This window comes from Cyprinus carpio, chromosome A24 (assembly GCF_018340385.1).
Source record: "Cyprinus carpio isolate SPL01 chromosome A24, ASM1834038v1, whole genome shotgun sequence".
NCBI lineage: Eukaryota > Metazoa > Chordata > Actinopteri > Cypriniformes > Cyprinidae > Cyprinus > Cyprinus carpio.
The window spans coordinates 22,911,341-22,927,845 of NC_056595.1; the positions used below are offsets into that span (position 1 = coordinate 22,911,341).

The window sequence follows — 16,505 nt, forward strand, 5'->3', positions numbered from 1 at the left end:
GGGAAAAAGACAGAAGGACAGGAAGAATTAGACGAGGCAGAGAGATTTATGAGAGACATTAGTGATACTAATGGAGTGTCAGGACTGCCCAACTGGAGCTTTTGAACCCAATATATCTCTCCTGACAAAAAGATGAATACATTTACAGCATTCGGCTAATTTTTCATTCAGCAATTATACTGCCGTCTGATAAGATAAGATGAATATCTGCAGCTGCTACTGATCTTTAACATATGGATAGATGTACATCTGCAGGAGTTGCTAGAATACTTACACAAACCTCTGTGTTGTGATTGGTGCATTGATGGTATCAGATAACCATGGCACTTTAATTTTTACTATGGTACAGTAAAGGGTACTTCATGATTCCGAGGTACTTTAAAGGACTGTGTGTTAATTTCATTTCATTTCATAAAATAGTACATTTAAAAACAAATCTATCCCAGAATGTGTAGTTACATTTTTAGCTTAAATTAAGCTGTCACTTTATATGGGTTATATAGTTTTGACCAAATGTTGGTTTGTAGTTAGTGATAAACATTTTACACTAAACTAAACATAAATTGACTGATTTTATTTTTCATAAACTGTAGCTACATAGTCAGATTCACTGAACAGAAAGTGTTTGTGCTGCTTTACAAAACCCTATATTGCAAAAAGTCTTTGTTGATAAATAGGTGATTTTTTTTTTTTTTGTATTTTTTGGTTGATTTTTGATTATTTTGCCCATCAAAAATACACTCACACTTCTGTTTCTGCTACACAGCACTGCTCTGCTTCAGCAGCCGGTGTGAATTCAGTGTTAATATGACCACCAAAATAAATAAACGCTGCTTTCACACACGTGTGAAATAGACCTAGTACTCTCACACTGCTGTCAGTGAGTTCAGCTCTGAGCGTGGGCTTTTCAGACATGGTCTAAGAGAAGAAGTTTATATTAAGATTAACATACTGCAAGACAGACATACACAAACACACATCTCTGTCCTGCACTCGCGTGTCAGTCTGTATGTATTCAATGGAATGTATCCAGCATTAAAACCGATACAGCCAAAGTCAAGCTCATAAATCAAGTTCAGATGTGAGATGCGATGAGAATTAACCTTCACGTTTTTGCCAAGAGATCATTTCGTGACATCATACTGTAGCTCTGTTCTAAAATGTAGTGAGCTGTCTACCTAGACAGCACCTCCAAAAGGTTAGCAGCATAAATGTGCTGCTTCTGATATTTATTTTGATTTACACAGAAAAGTGCACTTTAAATGCTCAAGCTCTTAAGTTGGGTGGATTCTTACTGTCAGTGTTTTTATCAACTTGAAAAGTCGTTCTTGAAAAAATCGTTATAGCTGTGGTGTGGACTCATAGAATAGTAATTATTATTAAAACTTAATAAGTGTAGTTATCCTTATTGTGAACTAGCCTTTAGGATACCTATGTAGGCAGTAATCAGCAAGGCAGCTCACTAGGGGCCAGATTTACTAAACAGGACAAATTAGCATGAGACCACAATCTCATAAAAGTGTTGATGCGATTGGAAAGTGAGGTGATCTACTGACAATGTGCAAAGAACAGCCAGAAAATTTCCATAACGATCAAAGTAATTTACCAAGAGCAGCGCAAATGAGCAACAACTGCAGCCATGTCAAGTGCAAATGGGTTAAGACATGCTTTTTTGAACATTTTATGTTAAATAACAGCACAAATACCAGTAAATTGACTACCGCAAACCTTAGTAAATCATGTTATGTCATTTATTTAAATACTCTCCTCCCATAAATTTGGCGTCTGACATGGAAACTCCTATAAATGCAAATGCAATAAGATCAGTCGCAAAAGTAAATGTGTAATTTTGTGTCTGAAAGGTAATTTTCTATGAGTGTATTTGTGAAATTTTTGTTTTGAAAGGTAAAGTGGTTTTGATGTGTTTTAAGTTGTTGGTTTTTTTGTGTATATGTTTTGAAACAGCTAACGAAGACTGAACAACTAAAACACATTTTAAAAAAAACACACCAGTCTGTGTGCAACTTACGTAAGCACTCGTTGGCTTCTTTCGCTGTTGCGCGTTGCCAGGGCCGGTCGTAGTGAAACGGTTTGCAGCGGTCACACTCCGGACCCTCTGTGTTGTGTTTGCATTCACACACCATTTTACCATCCTTCTCTCGTACGCACCTGGAGGCGTGGCCATTACATTTACACCTCCCGCCCACTTGGAAGTCGCCAACCGCGTAGTAATAAGTAGGCAGGGTTCCGGGCGGCCCGAGAGGGTCTTCGCTCACGCGTCCCGACATGGGCAGAGCTCTAGAGTGCTGCGGGCGACTGAAGACCACTCGAATGTCGGTGACCGTCACCCAGTCCTGCAGAACAGGGCTCGAGTCGAAATCCTTCCCTGAAGGGCGACCGTCCAGCGTACTAAAAGCGATAAGGCCACCCGAAAGTGGGTAGAGATCAGTGTGTCCATCTGTACATAAAGCTTCCTGCTCGTTCTGCTTGGTGATTGTTGCTTTGTTGGGTCTGTTGTACATGCGACGGCACTGCGATGAGTAGAACTGGTAGGGCGTCCAAGTGCGGCCGTAGTCCATGCTCTTATAGATGGCCAGGGACTCGGGCCGCGGGGAACAGAACTGCAGTGTGGTGTGTGTTATCTAAATTTTTTTCAAGAGAGAGAGTGTGAGGTCGTTTTGAGGGGAGAGCTGTAAGTTCTCCGACTGCCAGCAGGTGAGGTTGTGGGCGGAGCTTAGGTCGGTGAGGTAGGAGGCAGGGTGGGCGTGGCGGGGGTCTGATGCGTCGCAGACCTGACACGTGCGCACAGCGGGACGGTCGTCGCGTTCCACTATACTGCAGGAGCGAGACGGTGGCCGGCCGCATGCACTCGACACTATGACCTCTTGGCCGAACGCTGCATTGATGAACTCTGGGATACATCGGCGGGCAGCGCCCGTCTCGTCATAGCAGGGGTCCGTCGGTGTCACTTGTGGCCCGGCGAATGGGTTCAGACTGTGACTGGAGGCCCAGGGAAGAGTATGATACAGAGTTATCAGAGAAAGCAAGTTCCAAAAACTCCTCATGATGTCATGGGAGAGAATGATGAATGTGGGATGGGGAAGGGAAGGAACGTATCCAGATGGATGGGTAGAGAGGGGGAAGTCAAATAAACAAATATGGCTGTAGCGTCTCTTCAGACTGGCGTACGTGTGATATCTTGGTAAGACGACCCGGCCAGAAAATGTCCAGTGGATAGACGACTTTTCCAGGACCAATTCTCAGCAGTGTGTGTCTGGAAATGGAAAGGCACAAAATGTCAACTTTATTCATACACCATAAGATTTATATTAGTAGTCTAAGGCAGTGTTTCCCAACCGGGGTGCCATCTCTCGAGAGCAGGGGTGTCGTGTAAAAAAATTATTTTTTAGGATTTTTTAATTGCTAAAATATTTTTTTAAAAAAAGCATCTATTGTATAATATCTATTTCTGATATCACCAATAATTAGAGATGCACCGAAATCCCTACAGCTGAAAATTTGTTCACCACTCAGGTTTCATTTTCATGTGGTGTGACGCTCTGCATATTATCCCGCACTATGCATGTGCGCTCTGCTCATATACCATTCATGCTCATCGGAACAGCAAAGTCCACTCAACAGCCGTATACTGTGCTGTAACATGGTGTGGTATATGGGCAACTCTGGTAACGCTGCCCTCTCATTCACTGATCTGCTAACTGCTATGTTATGCTCACGTGTTCTGATAATAATAGCTTTCTAGGACTAAACATTATTTGGATATAATTGGTAAAAAAAAAACTACTGTTAGACCTACCTGAAAAACTAAAAAGCAATTTATTTCATTTGTATCGTTATTTTTTTTGTGCTATCATTAGTAATTTGTTTATTTGTTCTTATTTTATTACTGACTGCTTACTTGTCATTTTTTATTCAATTCAACGTTTGAAATCAAGCTATCTTGTGCGACTGCAACAAAATTACCCCACTGTAAAATCAAAAATACACTGAGTGAGCAAAAATGTGTGAGATAGTTAGTTATAATGGTAATTAAACAATGTTTAAATAAAAGCCTACATGAAAATCTGTCATATAAATTAGTCTCTTCATTAGAAACTAGCCTACAGATTCCCACCACTGATTTAATGATAGACAAAAATTTAATACTATATATATATAAGTATATTTTTATGTTGTTGTATGTTGTGCAGTTCTTTATTATTTTTTTTTCGGAGTGAGAAATTCAAGTATTGTGACAAAATTAATTTTGTAGGGTGCCACAAATTGTTAAAATTTCCAAAGGGTGCAGCGACTTAAAAAAGGTTGGGAAACACTGGTCTAAGGTACTTCAAAAAGACCATGTTCAAAAAATGATGTTACTGCAATGATACCATAATACAAATGAAGTGCATTGAAGAAAATAAGAAAAAAAAAAAAAAAAACTTTTTTCAACAAATAGTCCATGAAAAGTGGTGCTTAACTTTTAAAAATGAAAAAAAAAAAACTAAATTTAAAAATAAATAAATACATAAAAATGTGAAAATAAAAATAAATAAAATGTATCATGCATTTAAAAATATAAATACATTTCAAAAATCAAAATAAAATAAATAAATGTGTAATAAATAAAATAAAATTAAATTAAATACAAACAAACAAAGAGTTACGTAAATTCAACTGTCACTCAACAGGAGCTAGATAGTTTTGGACCAAATGTTGTTAGTAGTTATTGATAAACTCACAGCACTAAATCAAATACTACACTAAAAAGGGACATCAGTGAATGTAGCTACTTTATATTTAAGTTGTTTGGTAGTTTTAAATACTTTGCAGCTGAAACGTTTTGCAATCATTTGTAAAATTCATTGTAATGATGCTACTCTGATGTGTGTGAAGTCCGTGACATCGCTATGCAGTTGCAAAGGTGTTCTAATTAGATTTTAGAGTGTTGCTATGCAGTCGCTAGGGTTGCTAAGTGATTGCTCACAGACCCGAATCAAAAGTGTTCACCCTCAAGTCTCTAGATCTGGCTTCAGTGTGCATCTGTGGGTCTTTTCACCCATTTTATGGTCCTTCAGGTGATCACTAGTAAAGTAACAACACATCTTTCCTCAATTACACCCAGGATTTGAGGAATTATTCCCTGCAGGACGATGCAAACACTTAAGGGAATGAGCAACAATAATAGTGATGATTGTGCAAGTGTGTTTAGAAATGCTCATTAATAGACATTTCAGCCATTTTAGGAAAGCCATGCATGCAGAAATACACTGCAGATGTTAATTTTGTCTTGCTGAGATTCCTCATGTTTTCTTGGGGAGTCTGGGCCATTGGAGGCCGGGGGATTTGAATGAGAACATTTAATATAATGTTGCTGTGCACAGATGCATTTCTAGATTCATAAAGCAGTAAAACATTTCTACGAAACTGTGATATTTATCTTGTTTAAAACAAAAAAAAAAAAGCGTACTACCTCTACTGCTGGAGAAATCAGCGGTCACAGTCCATTCCGCATCCTATGTGCCATGTTCCAGACAGACACCGAGTGAATATAACTCGATACTCTCAAACTCTCCTGATGCTTGGATCCGCAGGTCGACGCGCATATGATCTGCCGGGAGGGAATCTGATGAGATCCGCACGCTGTTTAGAGTTAATGAGAAACAGTTTGACATTAGTGTGTATCTGAGCTGAATCACACTTCTACAGCACTACAAAGAGCAATGAACCATGAAACCAGAGTAAAACTCCTCTCTTAGGACCTGTCACTGCGTGTGTGTGATGTGAATATCAATGCGGCTCTTTCTGCTCGGGCCCCTTTGCAACGGTACAGATGGACCCTCAAATAACGACAGTAAAAGCATGCTATACGCAACTTATAAATTTGATAAAAACAGTGCAAGCCAGATAAATTAAGCATTGTTATTGTGATGAAAAATAGATTAGGAATTGGCTCAGATGCATACAGGCTTCACGTTACACATCTGTTACTATATCATGCTCTCCCCATGCAATTCCAATGAAGCTGTCAAGCATCAAAAAGGACACAAAGTCAACCAAAACACTCATGAAAGTAGTCCTTGCAAAACAAACAGAAATGGGATGCATTTACTGAAAATCGGAAAATCAGAGATGTCAAATTCATGATTGAATCATTTGTTTGAGTCGAATCTTTTCAAATGATTCAGTTGATTCCAGTCACAAACCCATTCATCTAAATGAATCAATAATACAAAGCTATGTTTCTGTTACATTTTATGGTGCTTTTGTGTCCTTTTTTCCAGCATTATAAAGCTACAAAGCCTGTGTTTTTTAGAAGAGAATTGTAAAGCATATGTTTTATATGAAGACAAAATTAGCTCTGAATGGTCCTTTTTTTTTCATCGGTTTCTGTCAAATTCTACAAAACTCTCTCTTTTTTTTCCACACACACACACACACACACACCTCTTCAGTCACACATCATCAAACACCAAACAGAGAATTAAGCTCATTGTTTGACCCTCTTGCTGTCAGTCGAAGTCTCTTTCTCTACCTCGCTCTCTAACATAAACACACAGAGAAACACGAGTTTAACCACGACTGAAAATGTGTCTATTTTGCAGTCTTTTCTAATTCAATTCAAAACTGTAATGAAAAAGTATCAATGTAACAATTTGACTCAACTGAAATTTTTATGAGCAAAGCCTGATGATCATGTTATCCAGCATTATTTCAGAATATTTCACCATCTTGGGCTTCAATAGCAGCAATAAAATTATTTTTTTTCCACAAATTAGCAGCTTACCAATGCAGATATACAGGAGCTGCACTATAAAAAAAAATAAAAACCTCTCCAACTCAATATTTTGGTCACTGGTCACATATAAATTTTTCAGTTGGCCTAATTAAATTTTTGAAATTCAATTCACACAAATTAATTTAGATGTGATCAGTCAATAGAAAATTTTGGAGAGGTCCGAATTTTTTTTTTTTACAGTGTGCCCAATAGAGTACCTAAATATATAAACACACACACTTTCTCCACATTGACTTACACTGCATTTAAGATTGCATTACGTTTTATAAGTTCATGTATCCTTTGGGAATCGAACCCATAACCTTGTCTTTGCTAGTGCCATGTTTTATGGTTTGAGCAACAGAAATGCTATATTTTTGCATTTTTCTAAATCTTTATTTATTTTCCAGAATTAAATAAAAGAAACATTTGGACGTTTGAGAGACGTTTGGACCCTATCCTATGTATAAGCACATACTCTGATTTACACAGTGTGTGTGTGTGTGTGTGTGTGTGTGTGTGTGTGTGTGTGTGTGTGTGTCCATGCCACAACATCATTTACTGACAGATCTGTCAGATTCTGAGGAAAAGAATACACATCCCTCTGATTCACACACACACACACACACACACACACACACACACACACACACACACACACACACACACACACACACACACACACACATAGCATGAGACATAAATAGGTGAAAGGTTTAGTGAGACAAAAAGAGACAAATATGGACAGAACTGAGGAAAGGGGTCGTATGTGGGGGAGAATAAAAAAGACAGATAGTGGCTGAAGATAAAGGATGTCAAAGTAGAGATGAAATATAAGAGCGAGTGAAAGAGAGAGAGAGATGGATCACAATGAAGAATGGACGTCTCTTAGAGAATGACTAAATAAGGAGAGTCCAGTTTCTCCATTGTGCATGTGTGTGTGTGTGTGTGTGTGTGTGTGTGTTACTCATGACACAGAATTCATCAGAACTGAGACATAACACAAGTGCGCAAGCTCAGATGAAAACTAAATACTCTTCATATCTAAAGGTGAAGTGTCATTTTTTTTCCATGCAAAATACTTTATTGTATCCCAGGCTCAAATACAAAAATAACATCTGTCTCTATAATCTTTCATCAAATTATAAGTTGCGCCGCCTCTGAAATGACTTTCCTTTTTGTTTGACATCACCAGGGCTTCACAGACTAATGGATAATGTCACTAACTAACAGCCAAGCAAATATGCAGGCACTGTTTTAGCAAACTCACATTCAGGTCCAGGGCTATTATTATTAACTAAAATGATTAAAAAGTTTGTTAACTGAAATAAGGTTGAAATAATATAAGTAGAAGCATGAAAATTACAAACAGAAATCAGGATGAAACTCTCACTTCTGAAGATCCAGTTAATTCCCAATGGATACAAGTTTCTTATTATCTCTTTAATTTTGAAGACATAACATTATTGGAGTTAAATAGGTTTTGAATGCAGTTTCATGTTGATTTTAATGGGAGAGAGAAAGAGAGAGGAATTGGTCTGGACAAACTAATCCAGAGAATAATCACACTTGTATCGCTCATCTGACTCCCTTCTTTAATACCAATTTTCCTTTAAGAACTTCATGATTGCAATTATAAGATACGACAGAGAGGCGTGCTCGCTGTCAGCATAAATGAGTCCAAAGAAAACGGATTATCAGTGTTGATTTTACTTAGCACATGGTGAAGAAGTGTTGATAACTACAGATTTCTGCACTATACATTTCTTTCCATGATTTAAGTTTTATTGAGTCTCAGGCCAAGTCTGTTTTTTCCCCACTTGTTTTCTGGTCCAGCTGGTGAAAATGGTGCATCTGATACCTAAAGTAATGTAGCAGCACACTCTTCTCAACAACACACATGATTTGAGGGACCATTCATGCCTGGGAAGTTTTTCGATGGTTAAAACTGATTAAAAAGTCACATAGAGCAAGCTGACAAGTTAAATGCATGACTACAAATGTGCGAGTGGAAAGAAAACCGCCTGGTAAAAGAATGCAGCCACTGCGACCAGACCCTTCCCTCGCACACACGGACCAAACCCAGCCCTGACTAAAACAGCAAAACCTGATCCTTAACCACACACACACACACTCACACAAAAACACACATGATGACCGGGTCATGCATTGATTGCTGATTTGAAAATAATTTGAAGATAATTTGAGAATCTGTGCAGTAATACATCATGCGTTGCATCACAGCTCTGTAATTTTACTTTGGGGACAGAAATGCTGCCAGGCGTCCACTAAAACTAATAGGGAAAAACCTTTTTTTTAAAACATCCTAAAAGATTTTTTAAAAGATGCATAAATAAAGACATGTTTTTTATTCTAAAAATGCAAAGAAATAGCTTTGGTTGGGCTGTATTCATTATAATTAGTTGTATACTAGAAGTCCTCATTTAGATATGCAAACGTGTTTGTGGGATTTTAATGCATGGGCTTTGTGTAAAATAAAACGCAAACTTTCACAATCTCACACATAAGTGCACATCTTTTTCTATTTCACAACAAAAATTTCACCGCTAGGCATCACCAGCTTTGAACTCAAGAGGGAAACCACAAATAATTTTATGAAGTGCTCAAACACTGGCAAACACATTTCATGCAGCACACTTGCTCGCACACACACATACAGTCGTAAGGTGCCAAGGCTACAACAGATTGAATCATTTAACACCGCTCTCTGACTGGACAAACTCTGTGTGTGTGTGTGCGTGCGTGTGTGTGTGTGTGTGTGTTTGTGTTTAGGAACACCCCAAAAGTTACAGCACAGGAGTTGAATGGCACAGAATAACTTCAAGCACACACACTCCCCCAATTACACTTTTACGGCGGTCACCTGCTATTTTATGACCCCTGACCTCTTGACATGCTTAAAATCACATGCATAAACAGACAGACAAAACACATACTCGAGGAGCAACGCATGACTCTTAAAGGGGTTGTATCATACATTTTTATATATATGTATGTTTTGTTTCATCACACACACACACACACACATATATATTACCCTAAGACCCACTTGCATGCACCAAAAGCAGTAATTCAGTGGTAAAAACATGGGCTGTTTTTTTCACATTTTACTCTTTACGTTATGCAATATGGATGGACGTCTTCAAATGTATTCATCTGTCTAAAATCTGAAGACTGTGGAAGTTTGCAACACTTTAAAAAATGTTTTTAAATCTGAAAGTTGCTTTAATAATACATTAAACTCTTTCATCCCAAAAAAATCAAGCTAAACTCCTGATATGACCCTTTTTAAATGTAAGTCCAGTAAAGCAGTTACAGTTAGTGGAGGGACTTTTTTGTTGGCGACAAAAGTGAAAGGGTGTCATGTGCACACACGCACACACGCGCACACACACACACACACACACACACACACACAGATGAAGCTTCCTGTGCTGGAAGAGGAGGAGAGTGAAATATAGGCCATGTTGACTTTAGCTGCTAAGGTGGACTGAGCCAATACTGTGTCAGATCCAAACCTTTGACTGAAGTTGCTCTAATGTTGCCCGGTTCTGAAAATACGGCCCAATTATGTCTTAAAATGCAGGAGGAAAGGAACATAATGCTAAAATGTGATGCTAAATTATATGCATACAGTGCATCATCACAAAAGGGCATGATGTATGCTACAGTAAATAAAGAAAGAGTTCACTCAAAATGTTGTCATCAGTTACTTACCCTCATGTCGTGGGAATTTCTTCCTTCAATGGAACACAAAAGATGTTTCGAGAATGTCCGAGCTGCTCTTTGCAATGCAATGAAAGCATACAGTGACCAGACTCCAAAATGGACAAAAAAATATCATAAAGTAGTACATATGACCAGTGCACTATAATCCAAGTCTCCTGAAATCAATTGACAGCTTTGTTTGAGGAACACCTGAATTAAAGCATCTTTAAATGTTCCATCTTTTGATGTAACATTCAGTCCTTTACATCATAACAATCTCTTAACATTGGAGAACCAATGATGTCCAGTGATACTGACATCATTATTTGAATACGCAATGCAAATCCAAGTACACTCTTAAAAGTAAAGGTTGGTGTTTTGCAGTGGTGCCATAGAAGAACCATTTTGGTTCTGTGAAGAACCTCTCAGTGAAAGATTCTTTAAAGAACTGTTTTTTTCTAAGTGTGAAGGACATTTCAATAATCTAAAGAACACTCAACTATAAAGAACCTTTTATGAAATGAAAAGGTTTCATGGACGTTAAAGATTCTTCATGGAACCACTGATGCTAATAAAGATGTGGGGAAGATTCAATGAAAACATGACTTACATTTTAGTCTGTTCTTCACATAAAGCTTCAGATGACTTCAGAAGACTTGGAATATAATGCATGGAGACTTTTTATGGTACTTTTATGGCGCTTTTTTTGATCTTTCTGTGGATTGACAGGCTCTCTGCTTTCATTGCATGAATAAAAAAAAAGTTAAACATCTTTTGTGTTTCACAGAATTTATTCTCTCACTGGTTTGAAATGACATACAGGTGAGTAAATTTAACAGAATTTTTTTTTTTTTTTTTGAGAAACTATTTCTTTAAATATATACTGTAGTGCTGGCAGAGAGCTGGGATGTGTTAAGTAGGTCAAGAATCAAACTGACACACGGTTTACTTATCAGATCTCTCTCCCTGTCTGCTACACCTCTGAATTTACTGTCAAACACAGTGCTTTTCGTTTTGACAGCTCTGAAACATCTGATTTTTTCCTTTTTCTCGAGGGCCAGCAGTGGGCAGGATCAGTAAACTGAGCTGCCGTACATGTTTTTCCCAAAGTTTAACTCTACAGTTCATCTGTGACCCCGGGGAAACCAGAGAGGGGCTTCACTGCAATAAAATCACAGGAATCCACACAAACACACACACACACACACACACACAAACGTGTGTGCGCCACGTCCATCAGGGGAAGCAGAAATCTCAACGGTGTCACGCATACCTAAGGAGACTCGTGAAGAGTTGCTTTGCTTGGCATCTCTCATGGACCGGGAACGAAACAGAGTTTGGAGCGCGCTGTTAAATCACCATTAAAAAAAAGAGAGAGAAGTTAGACTCTAATTGCCCACCTGTCAGAGAGTAAGCAGTGCACAGGACCCTCATTATTGTCTAATTAATGGAATCTGATTGTTCAAATTCATAATAATACAACAAAAACACACTATTTGAAAAACATCACTGCTTTAACTTATTAACTTGATGTTTAATTAATAAGAATTAAACGGTTTGCATAATAACTGTATATAAATGAATCTTTTAAATCAAGTCATCTGAAATTCATTATTCAAGCCCTTATAAAAATGTATACAGTGTAAAAAGCTGTCATAATCTTTTTAATTCTTTTTAATGTTAATATTACGCTATCAAAGTGTTACTGTACACTAGTAATTATGACTTTGGGGGGAAACTACGGTTACCAAGGTAACTTTACATGAATTAATTAATGCACTCAGTGTAATTTGTAACTGAACACATGCATTGCTATACAGTTGTATATGATACCATGTATATCTCCATTTATAATTGCAAAATGCATGATGCAGATACTCCAACACTTGAACTGTCTGAGAACTCACTTGAATCTCTGAATCCCGTCTGAAGCGCTAAACCTCACTCAAGCGCGGGTGTGAGGAAAATAAATCCAGATCGATTGTGATGTAGTCCTGTCGTCTGTTAGTGAATGAAACTCACAGATGCAGCAGCGGTCAGTTCCGTTCATGAGACAGACACACACTGACACACACACACAGAGAGAGAGAGAGAGAGAGAGAGGAGGGGTGACGGAGAGCGAGCCAAGGTGAGAAACTCGACTGTGCCCCTCACACGCAACTCCAGACTCAAGTGCATTAGAAAACGAGGCTCTGTTTCAAAACCTAGTAAGATACATATGTAGACAGCATTTCTGTGCATCATAAGCGCGCGGCGTTTTGGGGTACCGTAGTCGCGTGCACCATTTTGGGGCTACATATGAGCACTGTGTGACATCGAGTCGGTTGCGCGCGCCGATGATGCCATAAAGACACATCCAATGGGTGGTCGGTGCTCTAGCATCTGGCATAGGGGCCGCCAGCATTTGTTTTCTATTCATGCAATTATTTAGCAACCGCTTTTGTCAATAAACGACTTACAGAAGAGGATTAACACAAGCAAGGACGACGATATCTGTACCAACAGTTAAGGTCTTTGGCATTTTAGTTCAGCACGGGCGCCTGTAATTGAACGTTACACGCACCTGTGCTGTCTAGGAGTCGCTGTGTGTGGTCGGGGGTCTGAAAGTATTCGAATTTGACTTTTAGGGGCTCTAAGCAGAATTTTAAACGAGATGCCATAGGTACGTCTGCAAGATGTCTGTTAAAGATCACTTCATCTGGGAAGCATCTGCTGTGTACAAACATCTTTGATAGATGTCTTTAAGATGTCAGTTTTACATTCATTCTAAATCATAAACATCTTAAAGACATCTTCTAAACGTCTATTTGACATCTGATGGGAAACGTCCTATAGACCTATCGCAGATAAGCAAACACTCCAGAAAGTCTTGCAGATGTCAATGCAGTTGTCAAATAGACGTCTCCATAATGAACGTGTGCTATAAGGGACGCTAGTGTGATTTCTTTAACATCTGTTTTTTTTGGGGTTTTTTTTTATCAGGTTCACTCTAACTTGTAATCTAACGTTTATTAATACTAAAACGTTTTAACCTTGGGAAACACCTTAGCCTAACTAATAACTTTTACTAAGACTGCTTGACCTTTTGTTTTGACCTCTGAAGGGGGTGGGGGTGGGTGAGGAGGTCATACCCAAATAATCCGCACCCTCTGGCATCAGGCGTCTCTGCGCATGTGTGTTTTGCTCTGCTGATGTTCCGACGCTTATTTGACACTGCTGTTTATTTCTTTCCCGATACTATCTCATGGAGTCATTCAAGAGTCTTTGATTCCTGTAAATCATTGGAAGAATTCAGTGTGTGATGAAGAATCCAGATGGTGCACGTAATGAGAGCGTAAAACACGACACAAACTCAAGGCAGATGCGGGCGGGTGGGTGTCTGTGTGTCCTAAACAGATCAATTATTAGAATCATCCCGCAACGCCCAAGAAGCAAACCGGGATGCATCACAGAATTCCAGAATTGATCCTAAACACTTGCTGAATTGCACTCATCCGGTGTTGAACATGTCCCAACATCACATGATTAAAATACTTTATCAGTTGCCTTTATCTACAGCAGTGTTGGGGAAACCAACTAGTTGGTAAGTTATAAATAAAACTAACCTTTTTTTGTGTTGCATCATGGAAACAGTGGAAGTTCTTGAAAAATATCAGGTGAAGTCATCATTTTGCTTTCATCCTCCTGAATCTGTATGTAAACTACTCTTCTCTTCAAGATGCAAAACTGTTTGCTTGGACTCCATCTGGTGCATTTGAGTCATGTAACATGATACAGATCCTCTCCAATGAAACGTTCATCACAAGAACATTTTGAACTCATCCAACACAGTGTTCTTGAAAAATAATTGTCCAGGAATTTTCCAAAACAGTAAGTGCACCTCAAAGCACACCAGAACATCATTAAAAAGACGAGTACATGTGGAACAACCATGATTTTGCCCAGAACTGCATGGCCATCCTCCAGAACGGAGTGTCTAAGCAGGAGGAAATGTTGTGAAGGACACCAAGATGCTTACGGGAACTCCTTCATTACAGAGATGACTGTAACTGTGCACAAGGCAACAGTTCAAATACTTTAAACTCAATATTCATGGAAATTCTGTCTTCTTTTACACATTCTCTTGACATTCAAGATGTGCATGATGTTCCTTTTTTCTGTGGAATACAAAAGATGATGTTTAGCAGATTTTTTACACTGCGTTTCTGCATACAATGAAAGCATACACTTTAAAAATGACAGAAGCGCCATAAAACATCATAAAAGAATATGGCTTCTTGGAATCATTTAATAGCTTTGAATGCAGAGCAGACACAAACGGTCATTATTTGCATCATTATTTATATATATTCAAATACTGTATGAGGCATCAAGGTGTGACACACCAGATTAGATGATCAGTGATGTCGAAAGTCAATGGTTTTTGTGGATCTTCTAATAATTATTGTGATGCATCAGATCTGAATATGCACAACAGTCCATTAAACCACTATAGGTTTTGGCCATTTGTCTGTAAGAAGTTTTTAATTGTTTAAAATAATCAAATGTAGTATGACCACTTATTCTTTTATATATTTTAACAAGTACAGGTCAGAATAAGTATGTTGTTTCATTTTCATATAAATATACTTTATGTTGAAAGAAGATGGGACATTGCATTCAATATATATATGTATTTACAATAGCAATTTAGAGATCTCATTTAGAGATCTTTTTAAAGAAGAAAAATTCATCTGCATGGAACGACCAAATTTTTATTTATTTTAGGGAGAATTATTCCTTTAATAAATCTGACTTGTATTAAAAGGTACCATTTTTTTACTGGATGTGAGAGACTCAACAATTTAGAAAAGGATTAAATAATCTAATAAGCCTACAAACCTCAAATACAGTGCATTACTCACATGACAGCATTCCTACAGCGAAGCATCAAGCTTGTGTTGATATTTTTCTCTGCGGCACGGACTGGAAAACACTTAAAGAAAGAAGAAAAAATGATTGGAACCGAAAAAAAAAATAAAATGCTGGAGGAAACCGTGCTGAGCGCTGGGAGCTGGAGGATGATTCGCCTTTCAACACAACAGTAAACCAAAACATACAGCCAAAACCACACTGAAGTGGCTTCAGACCAGGAGGTTAATGTCCTGGAGGGGCCCAGACTAAACTCAGTCCAACTAAGCATCTGCGGAATTGACTTATTCATATTCACTTACTTTGTTTTTGACTTAATATGGTAACGTTTTTCTTGTACGGTAGCATTGATGTTGATGAGTGGGAAAACCCCCAGAGAAATCCTCACGCTGTAACACAATAAACAGTAGAAGACAAACAGATTTGTGTTGTTGGTTTTAGGGTGACTGGTAGCACCAGTGAGGATCACAGATCACGCATGCTGCTGCCGCAGAATCCAAGCATTTTCCTTAATGTGCAGTGAAATAAAGTAATTTCTCAATGAATGGTGTCCATGCGTGTGTGTGTTGATGTGTGTGGGAGTTTCTCAGGCCTGTGTAAGCCGCTCAACATTCCTGTGGTATTTATGGCACCGTTTTACTCCGATGAGTGTGTCACACTGTGTGAGAGGTCAAGAAATAAAAGAGACAGAAGCAGCCGTCTCCTCCCGCCTCCACACATTCACACATGCATACGAAGCTTTCAGAAGGATCTGTCTGTGCTTCTCTGGAAACTCCACTCACATGAGTGTGTGAGAGACAGCAGTGTGCAACCTGTAGTGAGCACGAGAAATGTTTGAGTCAATTGCGCCACCTGCTGTCTGTGTAGCACACTCACACGTCCAGATTGAGTCCCACGAGTGTAGGTTAACCTGTAATTATCTCTGCGGGAGTGGAAATAGCAATTTTGGTGTAGTTAAATAGTTAACACCAGAGATAAAAAGATATTTGTCTAAATTATAGAGAAGGCCGGGGCTATTTGTCACAAGGGGTATATAGAGCCGTAAATTGGGATTTTTATTAATTCTGTCTTTGAACTAAAATTTCTG

The 16,505-nt window shown here is 38.5% G+C and overlaps 1 protein-coding gene across 1 annotated transcript in view; it reads right to left on the reverse strand.

The window, feature by feature from the left end:
* Positions 1-13,313, reverse strand: part of LOC109049700 (netrin-3-like) — a 33,516-nt gene extending 20,203 nt beyond the window's left edge. Inside the window, 4 exon segments of the mRNA XM_042714800.1 lie at positions 2,030-3,274; positions 5,474-5,643; positions 11,781-11,854; positions 12,415-13,313. Of these exon segments, the coding sequence (XP_042570734.1) occupies positions 2,030-3,065 (1,036 nt within the window). The 5' untranslated portion in view covers positions 3,066-3,274; positions 5,474-5,643; positions 11,781-11,854; positions 12,415-13,313.
* Positions 13,314-16,505: the final 3,192 nt, after the last annotated feature.